Here is a 26,180-nt window from a genome sequence, read left to right as displayed (position 1 = left end):
CATTTACGACTATTTTCATCATCTCAACCTCTCTGAAATCAGAGTTCCATTTCTTGGATTTTATTCCATCATGTTGGCATTTTATGCTTCCAGATTCCAGTGTTATCCTTTTATTTTTTTCCTTTCTTTGTTATCAATCAAGTAGGAAATTCCGACAAACTTGATTTGTATATGAGTGTGTATGCGTGTAATAATAAAGTTAATAGCTTCCTACCATCCTTGCCTCTATCAGTTGTTCCAATGGCACCTATCATTATCTAGCATGCAATTCAGCATTCTTGTTTGTTTATTGTCTGCTTCTCCCCACTAGAATGTAAGCTTCATGAAGACAGAATTTTGTCTATTGTTTATTGCCATACTCCCACAGGATAAATTCCACACCATGTTAACTTTCTATCACTGTTGACAAAGTACCTGAGAAAAACAACCTAAAAGGAGGAAAGATTTATTTTGGTTTAAGGTTTCAGATCCAGGTGGGTGGGTTGGCTGGTTCCATTGCTTTAGACCACAGGGCAAGGCAGAAGGAAAAAAAGGCTTGGGGTCAAGATATAGCTTTCAGGGATTAATCCATCCATGATATTAGAGTCCTCATGATCTAATCACTTTCCCCAAATCCCCCTTCTGAACATTGATGGAGACCAAGCTTTCAACACATGAACTATTCTGGGACAAACCGGATCCAAACTTTTAACAAGCACTTACTAGGGTAATGCTTACATACAATATCTCACTTAATTTTATCACATGAAAGAGGTCTTTCATTAGTTCCATTTTAAGATAATAAAATTGTTTATTTTTCTTTTCTTTCTTTCCCCTCCTTTTTTGTTCCCCCTTGAGATAAGGTCTGGTTGTGTTGCCCAGGACAGCCTTGAACTCATGGGTTCCAAAGATCCTGCCTAAATATCCTGAGTATCTGTGCCCAGTGAGTTATATTTTTTGAAAGACTAAATAACTTGCCCAAAGCCACACAACTGATTGTTCATAAAGTAAGTGGTAGAGCCAGATTCCACTTTCCCCCTAAACCTTAAGCCCATTTATACATTCATAACATTCAAATTCCTCAATCTAAGTTTTAAGACAGAAAATCAAAGACCCTCAACCTACCTTGTTTCTAATTTCTACCCCAAACCACCTGCTCTTGAAGTTTTCCTTCAAATTTTGCTCAGATGAACTCCCTATGGAGATCTTATCTAGCCTTTGACTCTGAGGTTCAGTGCAACATCACCTCTGCCCTTAACTATACCTGAATATTTCAGGATATGAATTCCCCTTCTTCAATATTTTCCACATGGCTTTGGAGGCTGTTGGTCACATAACACTTCATATAGCTAAGTCCCCTTTCGTGTATCTTTGTGGACACCCCAAAAATTCAATTAATGGATTATCTTTTGTATTCCTGCCTGAGTGAGGATTCTTAAGGCAGTAACTGGGTGTGTGATCTTTGTGAAGAGTATTCTTCTGTTTAATTCCCTAGGTCTGATACCACAGCTTAAAAAAGCTAGCATTTTAGTTGAAAGGAAGCAGCGCATAGGTGAACTAAATAAAGCATTTAAAGGGTTCGTGGAGGTAAAATGAAAATGTCTGCTGGACCGTGCAAAGGGGAACTGTAGGTTTCCTGCTAAGGTTCAAGGATGGCAGGAGGTTTGTGGGGATCTCGCGCCTCGTCGGGGTCCTAAGGTCTGAGGTGCCTTTGGCGCCCTGTTGTCTCACCCTGGCTCGGGCTCTCTTTGCACAGGACCACGTGTCAAATATTTTAGATTAACCACGCGTCAGGCCCACTGTAAAGGGTTAATAACCGCCTTTCTGGACTAGGCCTCTGCCCTCCATCTTTGTGCGAACAGGAGGGGCGGGGACGCCAGGTGTACCCGGCCGGCCCAGACGCGGCGGGTGGATACAGGCCCCCAACCCCAACAGTCAAGTTTTCAAAAAGCCCGCGCGTGGAGCCCCAGGCCGTATCCGTTGGGAACGGCCCCCAGCGCGCCCCTCATTCCCTCCCCTGTCAAGCCGTAGGCGGGAGGAGGCGCGGGGGTGACAGGCAGGCTCTGCACACAGGGGGCGCCGGGGGAAGCGCGCACCGGGGAGCGCGCCCGTCCAGCGGTCGCCGAAAACGGAAGTGGGTGCAAGGGGATCGCGGTGATTGGCTGAACTGACATGTCTCTCAAGGGGCTGGCGCGAACGCCACTGCGGAGTTGGGCGAGGGGATAACGAAAGGGGAGGGGGAGAATCAGTGGGAACAGCCGCGAGGCTGGAAGGAAATGAACCGCGGAGGTGCGCAGAGCGCAGGAAGAGTCCCTTGTCCTGGTACACTGGGACTACAGGGAATGAAAGCCGGGGGGTACGAAAAGCGGTGTAAGCACACCAGGCCCAAGGCTTGAATAGACCGCGGAGGGCGGGGAGTCCGTGATCGAGAGCGGCGCTGCGGCGCGGTAGGCGGGACTAAGGAGAACGAGGCGGGGATTGGCTGGCAGCCCTGGGCTACCGTACGTCGCTGGTGACGCACGCCTCGGGGAGGGTGCGCGCGCGTTCAGCGGCCTCTTTGTGTGGTGCCCAGATTGGGGAGCGGAGGTGGCGGTAGCGGCGGCCTTGGTTGTCTTCCAGTCTCCTCGGCTCGCCCTCTAGCCGGCACCTCTCCCCTTCCCTCCCCCTTCCTCTTCTCCTTCCTTCCCTCCCCTTCCCTTCCTCCCTTCCCCGTCGGTGGCGGCTCCAGCAACGGCTGGGCCCGAGCTGTGAAGAGGCCTCCGCTAACGATAACGGCGGCGACGGCGAAACCTCGGAGCTCGCAGGGCGGGGGGAAGGCCCGAGCGGTGGAGATGGAGAATTCCCAGTTGTGTAAGCTGTTCATCGGCGGCCTCAATGTGCAGACGAGTGAGTCGGGCCTGCGCGGCCACTTTGAGGCCTTTGGGACTCTGACGGACTGCGTGGTGGTGGTGAACCCCCAGACCAAGCGCTCCCGTTGCTTCGGCTTCGTGACCTACTCCAATGTGGAGGAGGCCGACGCCGCCATGGCCGCCTCGCCCCACGCCGTGGACGGCAACACGGTGGAGCTGAAGCGGGCGGTGTCTCGGGAGGATTCGGCGAGGCCCGGCGCCCACGCCAAGGTTAAGAAGCTCTTTGTCGGTGGCCTTAAGGGAGACGTGGCCGAGGGCGACCTGATCGAGCACTTCTCGCAGTTCGGCACAGTGGAGAAGGCCGAGATCATTGCCGACAAGCAGTCCGGCAAGAAGCGGGGCTTCGGCTTCGTGTATTTCCAGAACCACGACGCGGCTGACAAGGCCGCGGTGGTCAAGTTCCACCCCATCCAGGGCCACCGCGTGGAGGTGAAGAAGGCGGTCCCCAAGGAGGATATCCACGCCGGCGGCGGCGGCGGCTCTCGCTCCTCCCGCGGTGGTCGCGGCGGCCGGGGCCGCGGCGGTGGGCGAGACCAGAACGGCCTGTCCAAGGGCGGCGGCGGCGGTTACAACAGCTACGGAGGTTACGGCGGCGGTGGCGGCGGTGGCTACAACGCCTACGGAGGCGGCGGAGGCGGCTCGTCCTACGGGGGAAGCGACTACGGGAACGGCTTCGGCGGCTTCGGCAGCTACAGCCAGCACCAGTCCTCCTACGGGCCGATGAAGAGCGGCGGAGGCGGAGGCGGAGGCAGCAGCTGGGGCGGTCGCAGTAACAGTGGACCTTACAGAGGCGGCTATGGCGGTGGGGGTGGCTATGGAGGCAGCTCCTTCTAAAAAATTGAAAATGTCTGGGAGTGGCTATAGGGGTAGCTCTTTTCAACAACCCAGGTGGGGTCAACTCCTAAGTCCCTTCCCCCTCCCACCGCCTTCTCCTTTTTGCCCTTGGGGGAGCCGCTTCTAAGGCTGCTAACCTTTGAGGGGTGTTCCCCTGTTTGCCTGCCACCTCTCTTGTCTCTCCCTTCGAGAATGGACTCGGCCCCACATACACATTTTTGTGTTACAGTCATTGATGGACTCTATTTTTTTATTATTACTTGGACCTTGGTCGTTTTTATACTAGCAAAATGTCTTGTTTTAATTTGTGTTTTTTTTGGGGGGGGGGAGGGAGTGAACTTGCTGATTCTGTAGCAAAACCTGGGCGGGGGTTGGGGCGGGAGGGGGTAGTTTACTTTGTTGTAAGGACTTGATACCTGGCTACAGCGTTTTCTATGAAACCTACTTGGATCCCATGCCTGAAATTTGGAAGCATATGTAAAAAAATCATTTTTACGTTTTATTTTTAATAAATCATTGTGTTTGACCGTACATGTCCAACATTTTTTTCTAGGATCCATTCCGTACCGTTTTAAGGGATATTAGTTGAGATTTTTCGTGTTAATTCTTGATGTGTACTTTGAGAAACTTAAAAGGTCCTGTGGGTTTTTTTTTTTTTTTTCTTTTTCCCATTGCCCTGCTAGTGACTTGTTGAATTTTATCCCTTACAGGCAAAACTTTTAAAGTGGTGGATGTAGCTTTTAAAAAATCTTAGTTTCTGTGCATACATCTCTTGTACTAAGCGATTTGCTTATCTTGCCATGGTTGGTCACTTTCTATGAGAATTTACTTAAAAGTATGTACTGTGTAGTTCTAAACGAAATAGTTTGTGTTAAGCATGTGTTTTCATTCATATAAACTGTTTAAAACTTTTCAGATGGCCTAGTTTCATCCCTTTTATTGGTTTGTCTGTAATGAATGGTTACAAATAAGGGTTATATTTTACCCTCACTAAATGCATTTTTGTATTTTCAGAGCAGGTTTAAAAACGTTTTTTTCCTATAACTGAACTGTTGTCTTCATGAAAATCCTTCTCCCAGTCTTTGTAGCACCATCTAATGGCAGAATGACAGTATAGCTGTAAAATAATTTGTTAAATCTGTTCAGGACAATTGCATCAGATTTAGAAGGTTTGCAGTCAAAAATCTGTGCAAACTTGGAAGTTACATATTTACTTGTAACTAAGTTGGGCTTCACAGAAATGTAGTTATGAGTCCCTATCACAGTCGCCCTTATTTTACATGAGATTTGAAAATGTAAACTGCTATACATAGCTTGGGCAGAAGCCCTAAATTGCTATGACAACTAATGAACCAGCTGTGTGTACTGGTATCTTAGGTGCAAGTTGTAAATCAAAATATCTGTGTTCTGCTTGGTTAACAAATGTATATTTGTAGCCCTTTCATGCGCTAGAATTCAAGTTGTTGTTTATAAAAAAAAAAAAAAAACATAATAGGAGAAAACTGCCTTCCTGGATAGAAATCTAGAATAGCAACGTTTATGGATATCACAAATAAAGAATTCAATTCTTTACATGATTGAGTGAGAGTATGTATAACCTGGTGGGCGGGTTCAGAGTGACTATTAATTTAGTGTACTTAAGTTGATTTTATGTTAGCTTAAAATATTGGACTCATCTTGAAGTTGGAAGCCCAAAGCTATATTCTAAGAAACTTCTGGAAAGGAGAAAACTGGGTTTTAAAGTATAAGAATATTTTAATGTTCACACATTTTTAATTATTGTCACTAATTCCCAAGGTCTAATACTTGCCAAAATTTTTTAAATTGTTGGGCTTTACTTTTAAAGAGGTGATTGGTAGTCTAGGTTATGGCTTCTGGATAGTTGCTTTGACAAAGGATGGCTAATGCTTGGCACAAATATAGATGTACCTCTGACAAATGGGATAGGTGTTTGTTCATTGAGAGAAGTTAAAAAAAATTGAAATCTTTTGCTGTCAAATAGTTATACAGTTTCCTTAGATTTCTGCTTTATTTTTTTTTACACATAGGCTATGCTTGATAATTTGGTCTAGTTTCATTTGGGGCCACTAGGATTCAGAAAATGATTTGCTTAAAATTTTCAATGTTTGTTGTTAAGCATTTTCCTTGACTTAATTTTGGTGGAAAGACCTACTTCTGGATCAGTTGGAATAGTTTATTTTTTGGAGGTTTTTTTAGTCTAATAAGCATATTATCACTTTGTAGTCCCAGAGTGACACACAAAAAGTTGGCAAATGAATTATGTAAAAAGATGTCCTGTTAATTAGAAAATCAACCTATTCTGTTTGTGGTATATTAACATTTTGGTATCATGTCTACCCTTAAAAATTTCTATAACCTGGACTGGCATCTAGTGAAGGAAAAAACATAGTGATATTTATTCTTTCTTGGGTTTGATTTGTGAGTTTTTATGTGGATGTTTTTGGAATGTGGTGCTTTTTGGATGGGTGAATGGGTAGGTCAACTTTTTTTTTTTTTTCTTATGGGAACTAATCACAACATCAGATTCAAGAATCAATGGTAGGAGGTGGTGCAGAACATAGCCAATATTGAGTACAATTTTTGTGCCTTAAGTTTAATTTGGGAGATAAATTTAAAATGAATTTCTTTGTCTTAATGTAAATATTTTTGTTTTTGTTACTTTTTTTAGTGTAAATTCTGAATTAATATGTTGAAAGTAGTGTAAAGGCTTTTTAAAGATGGTAATGATTTCAAGTCTTAGTTTACAAATGGCTAAGGTTTGTAGAGCTAACTCAAATTTGAATGAGTACACTAATTGTTTATTTCTGTAACTTAGTGATTTTGAACATACCTTTCATATTTAAACCCAATTCAGTTATTTTTATTTTTAGCAAGGTTAAAGGATTAAGGATGCTTGAGAATTTTGAATTTATGATTCTCCCAAGACTAGAAGTAATGGTGTCAGTTGTTTGGTTTGTAGGTTTATCTATTTACCTTTTAAGTGTGTTTAAGTTTCTCAAATTTGCATTTTAAGTTAAATTTGATTTTTGTGTTTGCTGGTTGTAAGTGGGTTTTTAGATTCTAGATTGGTTTGAGCATAACTGCATCTAGACAATATATGGATTTTACCCCCAAAGACAACATTTGTCCATAAGAGTAAGTCTCTTTCATACTAACCATTTTATCACTGTTACAGTATGATCTCGTTGGGAAAAATTTCCTCTCAATTCTGTTTTGGCCTTTTGAAACAGGGCAGTGAAGACCAGGAATGCTTTTTCCTTAGTGTCTTTTTGCAGGTTACTTAGATGTGTGGTTGTCTCATGAAAAAACATTATGTATATTTTTCCCAAGTAAAAAGTTCCTTGAAGGGGCTGGGGATATAATTCCTTGAAAGTGCATTAGGCCTAAAAAATGTAATTTCTACTTTTGTCATTTAAAAAATTGCATAACATTTGGATTGCATTTCAAGTCACAGAAAATATTTCAGTATTGCTAGGGAACATAAAACACCGAAACCTCATTGCTTTTTAGAGCTGGTCTATATTTTAAAGTAAAATTCAATAACTGCTTATAAAACAGACTAAAAAAGCGAGTAGTCCTACTAATATGAGCAAATCTCTTTCCTGGGTAATCATTATTAGGTGTATAACCAGCAACATCCTTTTTGTGTGCACCTACGTTAATATTTTTGTTGTTTATATCATAAACATTCTTGCATATAAAGACAAGTAGACCTATTAATGCCTATATAATGTCCCATAGCATAGTTTCTGCTGTAACTTAGAATATTCTGTTGGTAGACTTTGCTTCTTCCATTTCTTGCTATTTTAAAACATGAGGTGATGGTTAGCCTTGCAGCTGTGTTCTTTCTCATCAAATGTATACTTCTTAGTTGGTGCAATAGCTACTAAAGTTAAATGTGCTAGATAGTGAGAATCAGCATTTCTCAATACAAGTGTTTTTCAAATCCTAGTATACACAAAATGTACATATTTGTGGCTTTTAAAAAGCCTTGGTAAACAACTAAATTTACTGCAAATTTTCAAAATTTTACTGAAAAAATTTCAAAGCTAGATCATATATAATAATACAGTATTAGTGACCTATGACAATCATTGTATTGCTATTTTCCCCTTTGTTTTCTTTAGTAGTTTTCCTGCATAGTATTTCTCAATTTCTCCATATGATGTCTGCATTTATCACTTAAATTTTGTTACTATTTGAAGAATAGTATTGAAAGTTTGCTATGTGCCTTGCACTGTGGTAAGTACTTTATATGCATCATTTCACTTATTTTTGTTCCCAGTAATTCTAGGAAGGAAACCTGTTGTATTTTGCACAATTGTATATGAACTCAGATTCATATACAGACTTAAAACTTAGGTAATTTACTCAAGATTGTGAGAATAAGAAAAGATCTTTTAGCTTAGCTTTTAACTTGCAGTGTCCAGAAATAACCTTTATTTGGTTTGTTTTCTTATAGTGCTTATTTTCATGAAATTTATATATATATAGTCTTGTAGAACAAAACTAGGATCATTTTATATATATAATATTTATATGCATAAATGTATATTTTACATCAAAGACATCTTTACCTGTACATATTACTCTTATCATACATGTGTGGTCTTCTGTTGCCTAGCTACACCATGATTTATTGAGATTTATTGATAAGCACATTCTGGTTTTTCTTCCACTTATAATTTAAAGCTCCTTTTGCAGTATTTGGATTACCATTTTAGAACAAAACGAAGAGGAAAAAAACCCTTGGCCAAACCCATTTGTTATAGTGGTATCCAGGAAATCTGTGAGAGCCCCACAAGAAATTTTGGGTAGTCTATAGTCTTTTTTTTTAAGATTTTTTTTTTTAAACATTTTTGTTTTTAGTTGTGGATGGACACTAGTTTTATTTCTTTTTATTTATTTTTTTATGTGGCACTGAAGATTGAACCTAGTGACTCGTGAATGTGAGGCAAGTACTCAACCACTGAGCTACAACCCCAGCTCCTACAGTCTTAAAATTTTAATTTTGTGTTATAATTTTCCCCCCAAATTTTTGTTTTCATTTTTTTATGAGACTTAATTTAAGAACATAACTTGTTTCCATTAAAAACGAGCCTTAGTACTCTTATTTTCTGAAGGGATTATACATTGAGGTTTGGGACTATTTTATAAGTAGGCATATGCCATTTGTTCTTTTCTATTTTATCCTCAAAATTTATGGCATGATATTCTAGTGGTGTGTTAATAGAGGGTTTTCAGTGCAGAAATTGTCTATTTAAATTTTAAATGATTTATTAAATATTCTCATGAAGCTCTCGTTTGAGAGAGCAAAGCAAACAGACTGGAAAGGGTATACTGGGAGAGGTTTCATCTGGATCAGAGGTGGACAACACCAAAATGTGAATTTCTAGTTGAAATGTGGATTCAGTTCTTGCTTGTAACCTTGGTAAGTCAACTTATTTTCTCTATTTTATAATTGATTAGGTCCTTTCCAACTTGAAACTTTTGTTCTTTAGTTCTATTTGGTATTTATTAACAACCTTCAAGAGGAACTCTTAGATTCATTCTTAAATGCATTCAATAAAATTTACTGAATATTAATTAGGACCAAACCCTGTTTAAAGTACCCATAGTTTAGTTTGGTGGGATTTTTTTTTTAGTCAGAGATACTTGAGCTGTAGTGACAGTGTGGGGAAAGGTAGAATGCAGAGAAGGCATTTAGATTAGTTTTGACATTTGAAAAGGGCATTGCATGATTTATGCTCAAATGAAGAGGACAAAGTATTGGCTTCCTTAACCTTTTTTTTTCCTCCCTTAGATTGTTACATCACAAAGACCTGATACATCACAAGTATCTTAAACGAATATCATCTGTTTTATTGACTGTTTTGTGAGTTTTGCCCAAGTATTAATAATAAAACTGGTGTGGGAAGCAGAACTTTAAAGTATTTTCTTTCTTTTTTTTTTTTTAAAGAGAGAGAGAATTTTTTAATATTTATTTTTTAGTTTTCGGCGGATACAACATCTTTGTATGTGGTGCCGAGGATCGAACCTGGGCCGCACGCATGCCAGGTGAGCGCACTACCGCTTGAGCCACATCCCCAGCCCCAAAAGTATTTTCAATGGTAGAAATATAAGTCAGTTGAGATCTTGAAATGATAGTCATTGTAGATTCATATAAGTCACAAATTGGAGCTACTTACGAAAATATTCATAAGTTGTGAATTGGAGCAACTTATGGATTGCTGTAGCTTAATAAAGAGGGTCACTTTTGGAGACTTATTAAGCTACACTGTGTGTTTGCTGTTCTTGAATTTTCTTACGTGTTCTCCATGTTTTGATTTAATAGGTAATTTTATAAATTTTTTTTGCAATGATTTAATCAGTTTTTGATGAAGATGAGACAATTTGCTATAATTGAAAGATTATGTATATCCACAATTTCATTTTAAAATAGTTAACTGTGTAATTTTGGCGGGGGGGGGGTGGAGATCGGTAGTTTGAAAAGTGATAAATGGGCATGGATTATTAGCCTCAAATTGAGGTTAGCATATTGTGAGTGTTCTTAGGCTTAAATTTAGTCTCTTTACTAAATATAACGTGTGGAAGATTTTACGGTGGAAATAGAATTTATGGCTCATTCCATGAAGAGGCACAGATCTGGTTTGAAAAATTAGTCTTTGACATTGAACCTGCTGTTGAGTGAACTTCATATGCTCTGAAAGTGAGAGTTTAAATGCTACAAGATAAAACATTGATTATAAAAAGAAGGTATTTGAAAGCTGTTACTTAAAAAGGAATTTCAAACTAGAAAGGCTAAAGAGGGCAATTGAGTCTCTCAGCTTTTTTCACCCATTTTTTAAAACTCACCTGAATCTTCATTTGAATCTTGAGAGAGGAAAAGGATTCTGGAAGATGCTGTGCCAGGCTAGACATTTTCTTTCTTCTTTTTTTTTGGTGGGGGAGGGGGGCTTAGGTTTGAACCCAGGGCCTTGTACATTGCAAGGCACGCATTTTGCCATCTGAACTATATCCCCAGCCCCATTTTCTTCCTTTTTATCTTTTCCTTTTTTTTTTTTTTTTGAATTACTGTGAATTGAACCAGTGACACTGTATCTCTTAGCCATATTCTCAATCCCCATTATTTTTCCTTTTATGTTGAGACAGGGTCTTGCTAAGTTGCCAAGGCTGACCCTGAACTTGTGATCTTCCTGCCTCAGTCTTCCAAGCTGCTGGGATTACAGACATGTACCACTGCACCCAGCTAAGAAGTCTTAACTTCTTTACTAAGGCTTTCTTTAGCTCCTTTGATTCTTTCACCAGTTTGTATGATTTAGTTAAAAAATAAACAAGCAAAACACTACCTGAAATTAAGTGTCACTTCCTGCTCTCAAATTGGCTAATGTGAATTTGAGCCATTTAGACAGTATGTTTATTTCCCAGTGTTTACTATCAGTTTCATCAGGTGTTTATTGAGCACCTTCTTTGTGCAGAACACTTATGATTTGCAGATGCATAGCAGTGGGACACACTTTGTTGCTGTCTTCATATAACGTAACATCGTGGTTGAAATTCATCATAAAATGATGCAACTTTTCCTTTTCAGCATTGTGATCTTAAGATTATTCACACCTTCCAAACAAATAGAAGTTATTGCCGTTGAATATATATTCTCTTGATTAAAATTAATGTTCTTCTCTCTTTCATTGGTTGTTAGTTTGATACCAAATGAAAGGTGCCTTTTGTCTTTGGTGCTTATGTTGCAAATGTGATTTGCCTTATAGCATCTGATTTAATATTTCATAGTCTGTAAGGATGTACATTTTGGCATGAAGTAGACAAGGTTCCATTCCAGACCTGGTTACTTTCCAGCTCTGACCTAGTATAAATTGATCTGTGCCTCATTTTCTTATCTCTTAAAAAAAATTTAAAAAGAGACTAAACTACTGGTAATAATTGCCTTATAGGGCTTATAAGAATGCACATAAAGGGCTTACTTAGATTCTGGTAAATAGTAATGTTAATAGTATGCCCCCTGATAGGGAGATAAGACAAACTTGCAAAATATACACCTTTATTTCACCCTCACCCTATCATATAGTATTTGCACAGTTAATGATATTAATAACTATTTTGAAGAGAGTTGTGACGTATGCATATGTTGTCCATGTAGCATTCTTAGTAACTGAAACTTCCCTCACTTGTTGACGGAGTGTTGGGAGCTTCCTAAACTTCTGCTACTTTAACTCAAGTAGGAAAGAGCTGAATCTCGTTAGCTATAATTATTTATTACTATCCAGAAGGTAATAGTGAATATGAATGTTGGGGAGAGGTGACTTCTAGGTAGGAAAAAGGATAAAGAAAAGCATGTGGTTGATAAAATGTTTAGCCTTATTGGTCTCAGAGAGGCAAGAGGAGAAAAGAGGACACTTCAGGTAAGAACAAATAGGCAGAAACATGGGACAGAGAAGTACGCCTATTATGGGCTACACACTATAGAAGACACATTTAAAATGTTCTTGTTGGAGCCATTCAGTAGCCCTCCACAGAGAAGGTAGCTGGGGAGCTCATCTCAGAAAGGTTAAGTTTTTCCAGGGGCACCTAACTGGTGAAATAATAGTGAATCAAGTGTCAGTAATCTGTGGTCATACTCTTAGCACTAAATATTGGCTTACAAATAACTAGCAATATGTATTGGATTCCAAATAACTAGCAATGTGTTAAGAGTTATGAAAATTTAATTAGGGAAAAGTAAGTTGGAATCATGTTACTGAGATCTCAAGTAGAAGGTTAAGGAATTTGGAACTTTATTTGGTGGGCAGTGGAAGTCACTAAAGGTTTTTGAGCTACAGTAATTGTGAAACTAATTCAGTAAGATTATTCCAGTAGCACCCAGTAAAATAAATGTCAGTGGGAGATGTTTCAGGTAGCAAGACTATTAAGACAACTCCTGTTAATGAGGAAAAAGAATTTGAATGTGAACAAAGAGTTAGCATTAGAAATAGACTAAAGAGGGTCTGGGGTTGTGGCTCAGCACTAGAATGCTTGCCTAGCATGTGTGAGGCACTGGGTTCCCTCCTCAGAACCACATAAAAATAAAGAAAAAAAAAGTTTATTTAAAAAAATAGACTAAAGGAATTTGAGGGAAATTATGAAAGTATAACTGACAAATGATTGGGTATTTGGTAAATGCCCATAAGGGAGAGGGGAGTAATTGAATCAAAATTACTGCCAGCAGGTGGTTTTTGGAGTGTGAGTGAAGGAGAGATCAAAACGTTTGTTTTTTCATTTCCCTAAATACGATTCCTCAGCAACAGGTAATTGATGTCCACAGTTCTGTTCCCTTGTCCATCTTTTATAGCTCCTGGTCTTTTCTGGCTTGTGATAACCACCATCTCCTATTGCTATATCAGGCTTCCTAACCCTAAGATAGTTTGCCAGATCTTGTTGATTTCCCTTAATCTGTGCTGACACCCTTGTAAGTAGTGCCTTTTATGAAAACTTCAGTAACTATTTGAGTGCATCATCATTTGTTATCTCTTCAGTGCAATTTGTTTAATCCCCTCCGTATTTTCTAATGACTTGATCGTCTACATATCACCAGACGTGGAGAAGACATGGTTTTCACTATCCCTACGTGTCAGGAGTTTCCCCTCCATTTCTGAAATGCAGTGTCAGTAAATTTTACCATCTGGTAAAATTTATTATTCTTCTGCTTGATGATTCCAGTGATAATACAGCAGAGAACAAAAGAGACAAAAATCCATGCCCTCATAGAGCTTATATTTAGTGGGGAGAGACAATACAACAATAAATTATATGATAAAAGATGAGTGGTATGGAAAAAATTGAGGGGTTGGGAGTACTGCAAGGCAGGATGTGCTGTGAGGATTGTGCAATTTAAAATGGGTGGTATGGGTAGTTTTCTGAGAAAGCGGCATTAGAGCAAGGAATTGAAGGAAATGGAGTTGAAGAACATTATTCCAGGTAAAGGATTAGGAGAGCAAAAATTGGGAGGCAGGATTGCCCCTGGTCTCTGAAGAAAAACAACTTGTTCAGGGTGGCTGTTGCTAAGGAAAGAGAAGGAAAGCAGTAGTTTTGAGGTATCTGGGTACTTCGTATACAGTCCTACTGTGTGCACTTTTCGTATCACTGTAACAAACTTTAGCTATGGGTGTAATAATTAGCAGTGTGGAGTTCTGTAAGTCCTAACAAATCTCTGAACATGTGATCTTAAGGATTCCTGACACAGGTATCTTTTTTTTTTTTTAACTGTAACCGAATTTTTGGAAAACATCAGGTTATAGATAAAAATTGCTGTTTGGGCAACTTATCACGTAAATCTGCCAACTGTCTAGTGGAGAGTTCCTCTGAGCTATTTCTGTTTTGTTAATTCCTTTCTCTAAAAACTTCCCTTCAATTGGTTCTAGTCATGTTTTTGTACTTTAGTAAAAATAAATTTTGTACTTTATTTATTGAAATTGCCAACAGTAACTTATCAGAGTGGGAAAAGTGTTGAACAAGGAAGGTCATCTAAAATATAGATATATTTAGTAAAAACTTAATTAAAAATTAAAGAATTTATGTATTTTTTGGCTCTGGGACTCTATTATTAGGAATTTAACCTAAGAAAACAATTCAATTGAGAGGAAAAAAGTCCTTGCATAAAAATGATCATTATAATGTTGCAAAAAGTCGGAAACCATATAAATGTCAAACATTTGGAAAATAGTAAAATCTAAATTGTGCTCTGTGAGAAGGTGAAATACTTACTAACCCAATGTCTATCAACAGGTGAATGGGTAAACAAAATATGGTGTGCATGTACAATGGAATATTATTCAGCCATAAGAAGGAATCAAGTTCTGGTATGTGCTATAATGTGGATAAGCATTAAAACAAGATTTACTAAGCAAATTAAGGCAGACCAAAAGGACAAATATTTAGTGAAAGATTGCAGTCATATGAGATAGCTAAGACAGGCAGATTCATAGAGATAGAAAATAGAATAAGGCTAGGGATGTAGCTTGGAGGTAGAGGGCTTGTCTAGCATTAGTGAGGCCCTGGATTCAATCTCCAGTATTGCAAAAAAAAGGAAAAACAAAAAACAGTTGAATAGGGCTGGGGATGTGGCTCAAGCGGTAGCGCGCTCGCCTGGCATGCGTGAGGCCCGGGTTCGATCCTCAGCACCACATACAAACAAAGATGTTGTGTCCACCGAAACCTAAAAAAAACCAGTTGAATAGAGGTTAGCAGGAGCCAGGAGGAGGCAACAAGGAGTTACTGTTGAATGAGTATACAGCTTCTTGGGATGATGAAGTAGTTGTGGAAGTGGGAATAGGAAGTGGCATGGTTGTACAACACTGTAAATATACTTAATATAGTAATATGAAGATACTGAATCAACAACATGAACGTTTAAAAGTGGTTAACATTGCAAGTTTTAATATGTATTTTACTATGATAAAATTGTAACCTAATATTAATGTAATATGTAAGTATATTAGAGTAGTGGGATTTAAAATTACATCTTTAAAATAAAAACATTTAAAATAATATCATGGGGAATTGAAATTACCTAATTGCAATTATTTAGAATTACAAATGCCCTTTTTAAAATGCCACAGAAAAGCCAAGTGCAGTGGCGTGCGTCTGTAATCACAGTGACTTAGGAGGCTGAGGCAGAAGGATAGAGTTCAAGGCCAGCTTGAGCAATTTAGCAAGACCCTGTCTTGAAATAAAAATAAATAAATAGGGCTGTGGTTGTAGCTCAGTGGCAAAGCGCTTGCCTAGCACTTGTGAGGTACTGGATTTGATCCTCAGCGCCACATAAAAATAAATAAAGATATTGTGTCCACCTACAACTAAAAACAAAATTTTAAATAAGTAGGGCTTGTGGTGTAGCGTGGTAGAGGGTTTCTGGATTTGTCCCCTAATACTGGGCCAAAAAGAGCCACAGAATAATTTATTAAGTTCTCAGCTTTAGTTCTATTCCTCATATCTTCTTCCTCTTTTCCCCAAACTGAAAATTGTCTCCTACTGAGTTCCCTTAGTACCTTTTTTGCACTTCTCTTGAGTCTTATTTTTCACCATTATGTATGTCTGAAATTTTCTCAAATAGTTCTTTGGCATTATATTCATATGGGATTTATGTCGTGACTTCCTGGTGCAGCATAGAGAGAGGAGATATTCAGTGAGAACTTTTTGACTGAATTATAAACATGTATGAAGGTAGAGATTTATCAATTTTTTTTTTTTTGCATATTTGCACATGGGTTTTTCCTTATTTTAAGCATGCGCCTACTCTGTACCTGCTAGATGTGCAGATCTGACCCTCACCAACATACACATCACTACATTGACTTTGGGGCTATGTGTCATTTCTATTTTGCTTTCTTATGTAAAACAGTCCTCTTTTCTTTGTACCCAGAGGAAGGAACTGGAGAAGTGAGGCAAGGGCAGCAGATAAGAGAATCAAGACAGTTGATTTAAACTAGCATGTACCTGTGTAAAAGTCATAAGAAAGAATTAATGCTCATTCTTCAGTAGAATGAGAAGGAAATGAATTTTTTACCCACCTAAACCTTCCTAAACCACTGGTGTAAAATTGTTTCATTTTTGTTATGGAGAGATGTACACTTTCACCAGCAGAGGGCATCAGTTGCAGATTTGGGAGAAGAAGGAATTCTCAGGAAGACTCAGACTGCCCCTTCTTGTTGCTATGTTTGGCCTGACTTTTGACTCTCCTCAGGTCCAGTGGTGCTTCTCTAGTTCTCCCCAAGAGCAGTCTTTTGCTAGGTCTGACTGGTAAGCTAGATGAACAGAGACCAGTTTTTCTTTTTCTCTCTCCTTCCTTCCTTCCTTCCTTCCTTCCTTCCTTCCTTCCTTCCTTCCTTCCTTCCTTCCTTCCTTCCTAATACTAGGTATTTAGAAGCCTCCAGTGCCAGCTTCTATGTAATATTTTTAGGGGTTCAAATGCTGTTGTTCCTCTAGAGGTGACATGGAAAGGGCATTAGGAGAGGTCTTGACTCACACCTAGCTTTGGTCTTCTGAGTTGACAGTTGTCTCTGTCTCAATTGGCTTCTCTCTAAAATAAAGGTAATAAGATAGGGATAGAGCCTGCCCTGTACAATAACAAATAGTTGCCTGTGGGGTTTGGCAGACCTGGGTTCAAATTCCAGCTCTGTCATTTACTACCTATGGGCCTTGGTCAAGTTATTTAACTCTCAGAACCTCAGTTCTCTCACATAACCTGCATAAGGTTAAGAATTCAATAAGAGTGATACATGTGAACTTCAGAGTTCAGGGTCTAGCCTAGAGTAAAAATTCAAGAAATAGGAGTTATTATTCAGGGGAATGTTATCTTGAGTCAGAGGAAATTATGGACATGGAGAATTTGTAAGATTAAGTGCTCACTTCAGCAGCATATGTAGTAAAATTGAAATGATACACAGAGAAGATTAGCATGGTTCCTGCTCAAGGATGATGTGCAAATTTGTGAAGCGTTCCATATTAAAGAAAAAGAAAAAGATTTGGAAGCTTAAAAGTGCAACATAAACATCATGGGTGATTTTATTTTAGTGTTTGGTTCCAGGGATTGAAATTGGGAGCACTCAACCACTGAGCCACATCCCCAGCCCTATTTTGTATTTTATCAGAGACAGAGTCTCACTGAATTGCTATGTGCCTCAACATTACTGAGGCTGTCTTTGAACCTGCAGCCCTCCTGTTTTCAGCCTTCTAAAGTACTGGGGTCACAGGCCTGCACCATTGTGCCTGGCATGATTTTATTTTTGAATCTTTTCAGGACATGGATTCTTTTTTTCATGGGGAGGGTACTGGGAATTGAACTCCTGGGTACTCAACTATTGAGCCATATCCCCAATCCTATTTTTGTATTTTACTTAGAGACAGGGTCTCACTAAGTTGCTTAGTGCCTTGCCATTGCTTAGGCTGGCTGTGAACCTGCGATCCTCCTGTCTCAGCCTCCCAAGCCGCTGGGATTACAAGTGTTTGCCACTGTGCCTGGCAGGACATGGATTCTTACACCCTCAGAGGACTAGTCCTGAGAAAAGCCAAGCATGCTTCTGGATAAGATGCTGTTCTGTTTACCTTTTGACATTTTGGGGCCTGAAGTTCCTTTTTCAGCTTTTGCCTGGCTTTTTGGGGGGGGTACTCTAAGCAGTTGTAGGGATAGCCTATTCAGCAAGTAGTCCAGAATCTGAGGGGAAGTTTTGGTGGTTAAAGGTGTGGGTGGGCCTTAATTTAGCTTTGGTCTTTTCTAGTCCTTGCTGATCTCTAGGTAATAGTGACCATTGGAGATGTTAAAATGGCTCCAGTGTAGCCCCTATCCTGGCCAAGTTTTTGCTTGATTCCAGGACTCAGAGCTCATAGAGGCATAGTTTGGTAGCACTGGCATAGACAATGAAATAGTAGCTGCTAATGGTTACTGAGCGCTTATTACAGGCCCAATTGTCTGCCAAATGCTTTGTATACTTTCACATTTAGACCTTAACAACCCTGGGAGGTGTTATTATTGTTATTATTTTTTTATGATGAAATTAAGTCTTCTAAAGTAACTTGCTTAGGGTCATGATTCTGGTAAGTACATTTGGATCCTGTACTATCTAACGGTCTAGGTTTTTTTCATTGTTCTAAGTAGTCTTTGCTCTAGCTGTGCATCATAGCCACTGAGGAAACTCATTAAAATTCCTGCTCCTGTGCTCTGATTCTATAGTGTGAGGTCAACCTGACCCTCCAGTGTTTTGTTTTGTTTTTCCAAATTTATTGAGGTAAAATTTACATAAAATAAAATACAGCCATGTATAGTTTGAAAACCATAGTAGTTGTATACAGTCTAATTATTATTATTTAAAAAAATTGTTTTTAGTTGTAGTTGGACACAATACCTTTATTTTATTTGTTTTTATGTGGTGCTGAGGATCGAACACAGCACCTCACACATGCTAGGCAAGCACTCTATCGCTGAGCCACAATCCCAGCCCTTATACAGTCTAATTATTAAGACAATCAAGATATGAAACATTTTCATAACCCTAAAAAGTTTCTTTGTGCCTTTTGATCCCATGATGCCTACCCTTTATTTTTAAAAATTTATTAATTTTTTAATGTACTAGGGATTGAACCCAAAATGTCTATACTTCTATCTAGATGAGCTGATGTTTCTGATGCACAGATGGATATAGGACCACTGTACTGTGTTATGGTGACTGCAAATATGAGGATTTCAAGTCCTGGGAAATGTAGATAAAAGTGCGGGGGGGAAAAAAAAGAAAAAGGCAATTAAAAGGAAGAATGATCCGTCTGGCTGTCTCTTGATGAACTATCTGTACACTGGCATAGCATACAGATGGAGTATGGAAGAGAGAACTTTCCAGACTAAACCTGGCTTAAAAGTTTTTTCTTCTATCAATATGATTTTTTTTTTTCCCAAGCAACACATGAGCTTAAAGATTTTAAACACAGTTGATGTACAGGGGGAGATAAATCACTTTGGGGTGGAGATCTGGGGTCACTAACTATACTTGGCAAAATGTGAAGCCTGGAAGGAACTTTGGGCTTAGATACTGCTGGGCAGTCCAAGGATGGGGCCTTCTCCAGGCAGACATTACTTTGGTTCCTTTGACTTTCTTCTGTAAGAATTCAACAGCAATACTCCTTAATCTAAAGACTAGTCAGAAAAATTAGCCTAGAGGCAACAGATTCAGGCTTTGTCCCAGAGAATGTTTGGGTAATCAGGTAGAAAATGAGAAATGGAGCTTTGAAACCAGAGAGGATTTACAACAGGAGTCCAGAGATTTGTGTAAGGAGTCCAGAGACTTTTGATTCTGTACTTGGTTTTGCTAGATGATCTTTCTTTTCTAGATGGCTTTCTCTGATTGTTCTCTGGATAGTGAGTGGTGAATAAAGTGTTCAATGGGTAGGTAGCAATATGATTTTTACACACATTATAATGATTTTGTTTAGCATGGCAAAAGTAGATTGCAAAGGAAATTCTGTAGGATCTTTACACTGGCTCTTAATAGTTGTATTTTAAAACCTGAATATGCTCAGCCCTTAAGTATTTCCTTTTCTGAACTTTTTTCTTTATCTGGTTTGTTAGATGTGGCATTTCCTCTCTTTCCTGCATGATGAAGATGTGAATAATGATATGTACAAAGGACAAGTCATCTCATTCTTATGTTCGTCTTATGAATCACCCAGTTGTTTTCCTGGTGGATGCCTGTGCTCTGGCACGGATTCTGGGATTCAGTTTCCTTGTTTGTGATGTTCAGCTTTTTGTGGTCCCTGTGATTGACCTCAAGAGGAAACATGGAGCAGAGCTACAAGGCTGATTAGAGGAGGAAGGGGCATAAAGGGACATAAAGGGAGAAAGATATGAGGGGTATTGTGGAAAGAAAACACGAAGCTACAGTGCTATAGAGTGTAGATAAGATACCCAGGCCTCTTCTCACTTGAGGAAAAGTGAGTTGGGGGATGGCCCCATCTAAGAGGACACAGATATCAAGGGGGTTAGTCTTGGAGAATGACATTCTAGCTGGTTTGAGTTCAGGAGGCTGTGTAGAGTTTAAGTGGTTTTTTTTTTTTTTTTTTGCTTTGTTTTGTTTTTAAGTCTTTGTCAATTCAACTCAATGTTCTTCCCTCCATTCTGAGATTTCAGGGCTTTGTAACAGTGAAAATCAGAATAAGAATAATAGATATACTGAGCATCTCTCTTGCTTTTATATGCATCATGCTATATCTTCCCCGAAGCTCCATACAAAACTTGAGTCCATTAAATATTTTTCAAATAATCACACAGATTACACTGAGAAAAAAAAATGGGATGTTAAAAACCTTTAGAATGAAGTGATTTTAGAGCTAAAAAGGCATTAGAGACTGGTGTGATCCCTTGTTTGAACAAGGAACTGAGCATGGGGTCCAGATCTGGAGATCAGAGGACATAAGAGATTTAGTGGAAGACTTGCTAGTTTGAGCCACAAGTTAAATAAATTTCAGTATAACAGACTTTAGGAAGATGTTTTAGGGTTGTACTGTGAAATCGGTGGTCTTTCAGCATGGCCTAGGGCAATAAGCCTGTGTAATATTCATTGTGGTGGCTTTGCTGCAATAGACTTTGGCCTCTTGCAGTAAAATAGGGTTTGTTTCATTTTCACCTATTTCTACCACCTCTCTTTTTCTAATTCTATGTTCTTTTCCTCTTGTGTTCTTTTCAGTTCTATCAAGTTCTTTCCCCTTATTTCTCTCCATCTGTCAGACTCAGGGCTACTGTAGATTTTGGGAGGAGGAATTGGAACCTGAACTGTAATCCACAGTGAATTTCCCCAGGTGGATAAACTCCAATATAGTCCACAGAGGGGCCTCCTCATTCCAGCAATCTGGCTAGGCTGACAGACTCATAGGCTATGCGGAGGGGTGGGGGAAGGAGGGGTCAATATTTCTTGGGCTAGTGAAGAACTGCTGGATCCTTTGCAGCATAGGCAGAGGAGGCAGGAGCCCCTGAGTGGGCTAGCTGCTTGAGCTGGGGATGCCTGGGCAGATGCAGAAGCAGCTGGAAAGGTGGCACTGCACTTGGTCGCAGAAGCTGCCGCTGTTCCTAGGAGACAGAGAAGCAGCAAGCCTGCGGGGGGAGGGGGAGCAAGTGGGTTGCTGCTTTTAGCAGCTGAAAGGACTGCAGGGAGCTCTGGGTAAGACATTTTCTACTGCTGTTGCTTCTGCGGTAGAAACTGCCGCGAGTAAGTCAGAGGAAGGAGGATCGAGAGGGAGGAGGCTTCAGTTGCAGCCATGCTGAATCACTGTTGCTGATCAGATCTCCCGCTGGGCTGCTGGGAGAACCGGGAACTGAGCTAGGATCGCCGTGTATACGCACTGTTCAGCAGCTACCACCCCTGCTGGGCCTCGCACAATGGAGGGTGAAAGGTATGTATGTGTAAGTGCCTGTTTTGTATGTGTAAGTAAATGTATGCTTGTGGTATAGCCACTAGCTTTTGTGTTTGTATTGGTTAGGCGGGGTTGGATAAACCTGGCCACTGATGGATCCCAAAGAGCTTCAGAGCAGGGAAGCCCCTTTCTAAACCCACCCCTTACAGAAGCTCCAGAGATGGGATTCTGCAAATGCAGATCTGGGTTTGCTGGGCACACGAAAAGAAGGGACTTCCTGGCTGGTGTTGAGGAATAGTTTCAGCACTGGGCTGAATCAGGATTACCTTTCTCAGGCTGTTTCAAGGAGGCGTTTCCCTTTCTTGGCGTCTTTCCCGGGGTGTTTCTTTGGTGGGGGGTTTTGATGTCATAGCAGGGCTGGCCTGGCATAGAGCAGTTGGATTTTTTTTATACTCAAGTGCCCAAATCTTCAGGAAGTATACAGTGCTGATCTCTTTCCTAAAAAATGTGTGTGTGTGTGTGTGTGTGTGTGTGTGTGTGTGTGTTTTCAAGGATGGAGAGAAACTCAGTCAGATGACACTTTAGTATTTGGAAGGCAGATAACTGTGGATTTAACCCAGGGGCAATTTATTACTGAGTTAAATCCTCAGCCTTTTTTTTTTTTTTTAAATTTTGAGACTGGGTCTCACTAAGTTGCTGAGGCTGGCCTTGAAATTGTGATCCTCCTGTCTCAGCCTCCGGAGCTCCTGGTATTACAGGCGTATGCTACCATGCCCATCAAGTTTTATCTGTATTGAAAAGTTTATGTGAGACTTTTTATTAAATAGGGATCAAAAGAAGGGATTCAAGTTATTGTGTTGAGTGAAAACTAACCAGGGTTTATTTCCTGGCAGGCACATTCATATAAATTTTTAAATTATTATCTGAGGATCTGATTTTTGCCTTATTAAGGTATTCAGTACAGTGCTGGGTGGGTCATTCCTCTGTCTGGATTAGAAATGTTAGGCCATGTCTTCGTTCTTCGGGTATGTGCTGGTTGAGAACAGGGCTTACCATTTACCTTGAGGACAGAAGACTTAAGGGAGAGCTCAAGCCATGGCAGTGTACTGCTGAGGGGGAGGCTGTTGCTCTGAGCTGTAGGTTTGATACAAACAATAACTGGCTGGTTAAATGAGAACAGTCTCAACTAAGCTCTGTCTGGAGAGCACCTTGATAAACACTTTCCTTTGCATGTGCCTATAATGGGGCAGAGTGATATCATTAAACAACTTTAGATCCTATTAGAACTAGCATGTTAGGTGTCATCTCAACCTCCTGTTTGGACAGGCTCAGGACTGTACTTCTTGATGTTACTCCAACAGGAAGAGTCTGGGAATTTTCAGATCAAGAATGCTGCTAGTGCATCCTCTTTTGCTCTTTGCTACAGGATCTCCTTGTGTCTTCATCAGGACCTTGTTGGTATAATAGCTAGCAGAGGGCAGGGTGATGTTTTGGTGGTGTAGAGATTCTGAATCACACCTGTTTGCTTGACCTATGGCCTCTTGGGGCTGAGAGACTGACATGAGACTATCAGCAGTTGATTGGCGCTTTGGGTCATTGACTATGTTCCCAGTTCTGTGTTCAGAAATGTAATGATCCCTTGCACCCCAAGAGCTCTTTGGCACAATGTTCCCTGGTGCTCTCAGCTGGAATAGAACGTCCATGATGTCTGTGGCTTTAGGACACCTGGTTGCAAATGTTCTTTTGCTTTTCTTCTATTAGAGGCAGAGAGTAGAAAAGAAATTCAAACCAAGTACTTCCAGTGTCATCAGGTCACTGAGCTCATTGCCTTTTTTCCTACTCCAAGTTTAGCTTACATGCCAAGCATTAAAGTGTTCTGATACCTGGCTTCTCTCTTCATTACCACTACTTATATGCCCACTAAGAATTGAGGAAATGAATTAGTCTTTTTTTGTGGTCACCCAATCTGTACATTACTCCATCTAAACTCTAATTTGTGGTTCCCAGGGTTCCTTTTGCTGGTTGCCTCTCCCCCCTCACACAAGTTATCTCTTAAGGATGTTTTAGAATTTCACTTTGTTTTGGAAAACCTGAACTTTTCTAGTTCCTGCTGGTGTTCTTAATATCTCTAGGCTGTATCTCACAATTGGGTGCTTTTGTTTCATTTATCTTTTAAGTTCCCAAACTTGGAGATAGGTCTTCAGACCAAGGATGGTACTTTGTATTTTTTATTTTTTTGAATACTACTTATTGACTATCATATCACTGCACAAATAGCAGGTATTGGGCAGTTATTTGTTGGTTAGCTGATAACTTTTGTGAGAAAATCTAATAAGTAGAAAGAAAATTATTGAGAAAGAGATTGAAACCTTTGGCCATAGGTTCATCCTTGGATATCAGCCTTATCTCACCACAGGTAATTGACCTCATGGAATGTTTTGAGGTAGGGGGAGTGCGGAGGGAAATAACCTTGTTTTGTAAGTACCCTGGAAACTGAGGCTACAGAGCTTGAATGACTGGACTAGGATCACATGTCCAACCTCCAGGGACTGGATCCTGAATCTTGCCCTTGTTCCACATTTAACCTGAAGCTTAATTTGGGCTGCTTTTAAGCATAAACAATTTTCAATCAAGAGATTTCTAATGAATAGTAATTTTCTTTCTTGGCCATGAGGGCATGGAATTACCTTCTACCTTGAAAGGCTGTTAATTAAAAGCATAGGCTTTGGAGACATAAACCTTGTAGTGAAACTTCTTTATAATTGGTATGATCTTGAGTGTGTCACATTTTTACAGAATTAATTATTTTTGTTGTTTTTAGATACACATGACAGTAGAGTGTATTTTGACATTATACATACATGGGAGTATAATTTATTCTATTTAGGATCCCATTCTTGTGGTTTTATACACTAGGTTTCCCTGCTGATGTATTCATATATGAACATAGGAAATTTATGCCTGATTTACAGAATTAACTTGCATTTTCTGTGTAAATGGAGTAATAACAGTATCTATACTTCATGGAGTTGTTGTGAATATTAAATATTAAAGTCTGTGCAAAATACCTAGTAAATGTTTCTGGCACTGAATAAATACTCAGTAAAGTTTAGTTGTTGTTATCATTGGTGACCAACTATTGCTGTTTTATCCTATGACTTGCTGCTGGGATACTAACAAGGGCATATTTTAGGGTTTTCTTATATGTATCATCTGAAACAGATTATGTGGGACCATTCTCATGGGAAAGCTAAGGAGAGCTTAGCAGGCCATCATCTTTTTATATAAACTATCTCCTTATAATAAGATACGTCCTGTAGTTTGGCATTTCCTCTTTTTTAGGTTTCACCAAGATCTACCTTAACCTTCCCTTTTATAGATGCCTTATCTAGAAGCCTTAGTGGTTTGGAATCCTGACCTGGATATTCCCCTTTTCAGGCCAAGATCTTAAGAAGAACTTGTGAATTGGTGCTTACTTTTGCTGCATTCCCCAAGCTCTCTAGCTTTCTCCTGGACGTTCTGATGCTAAATATTTCCCAGCTTCCTTCTTGGGAGAATCACTGTGGCTTGATCAGTCACAGGAAAGTGACTTTGTCTTTTGCAAAGGAAAAGGATCTCTGACTCTTAACTGCTACAGTGATAAATCATGCTTGTGTTGGTGTGTGTGTGTAGAGGAGATAGAATTGAAAATGGCACTTGCCCTTGCTATTGGGATTTATTTCAGTTCTAGAAATCAACCTTGTGGGTGGATTAAAACAAATTTCCCACTTACATGATTGCAGTTAGATTCATGGAGGCAGAAAGTAATATGCTTGTCAGAGACTGAAGAAGGGGAGGAATGGGTATTGTTTAATGGGTATGGTGTTTCACTTTGGAAAGATGAAAAAGTTTTAGAGTTGAATAGTGGTAATGGTTTTATGACAATGTAAATGTAATTAATGCTATTATATAGTGAAAAATGATTTGTAAATTTTATGTTAAATGTATTTTACCACTCACATACCTGCACAGTTTTAGGGACAGACTCTGAAAGACCTGTAAGAGTTTCAGAGAACCACAAGTTTTGGAAGAAGCAATTTGAAGAGGAAATCAGTTGTCCATTTTTCTTAAAATTGTGCTCATTTTCTTCATCGGAAGCATTGTGATGCTCCAACTTGATAGTGGCACCATGTACCCAGGCTTGTGCCATGAATTTTTATCAGGTGTCCTCAGAGGACAGTTCTTCATGGCTGGTTCCTACCAGGGAGAGCCTACCCCTGGACCACAGGGAGCTTCTGAGCTGAACAAGGTCCTTGTCTATTTATCCTTGATCCAAGAAAAACAAAATAAATAATATATTTGGAGGAGACATGACTTTGAAAGTCAGTGCTCCCTAAATGCTGAGTTCTGCAATGCCTGTAGAACTCTGGCAAGACCCAGGGAAGAGCAAGTGTTGAGCAACTATTTCTATTCCCACTGGCAAGTCACTTAATGTCTTTTTACCCCTCCCACTTTTGAAAGTCACAAGTAGAAACTTTTGTAGAAATTTTTGGGCATGACTGCTTTCTGAAG

General features: G+C 39.8%; 2 protein-coding genes across 5 annotated transcripts in view; both read left to right on the top strand.

Annotated features, from left to right (window-relative positions):
* Nucleotides 1-2,283: 2,283 nt before the first annotated feature.
* HNRNPA0 (heterogeneous nuclear ribonucleoprotein A0) lies at nucleotides 2,284-5,296 on the top strand. The gene has a single exon (XM_081310840.1). It carries the CDS (start codon nucleotides 2,811-2,813, stop codon nucleotides 3,720-3,722), a length of 912 nt encoding a protein of 303 aa, XP_081166966.1. The 5' UTR covers nucleotides 2,284-2,810; the 3' UTR covers nucleotides 3,723-5,296.
* A 15,939-nt stretch (nucleotides 5,297-21,235) lies between these two features.
* The window catches only part of KLHL3 (kelch like family member 3), a 124,638-nt gene continuing 119,693 nt past the window's right edge, over nucleotides 21,236-26,180 (top strand). For 2 of the 4 annotated variants that reach the window (XM_081286819.1, XM_081286820.1), the window contains exon 1: nucleotides 21,236-21,668. In XM_081286819.1, the coding sequence (XP_081142945.1) occupies nucleotides 21,655-21,668 (14 nt within the window). In that variant the 5' untranslated portion in view covers nucleotides 21,236-21,654. The remainder of the gene's footprint in view (nucleotides 21,669-26,180) is intronic. The other 2 variants (XM_081286816.1, XM_081286817.1) reach the window with 2 other exon arrangements.

Source organism: Spermophilus citellus (assembly GCF_964194105.1).
Source record: "Spermophilus citellus genome assembly, chromosome: 1".
NCBI classification, from domain to species: Eukaryota; Metazoa; Chordata; class Mammalia; order Rodentia; family Sciuridae; genus Spermophilus; species Spermophilus citellus.
This window is presented reverse-complemented; position numbering and strand designations above follow the sequence as displayed.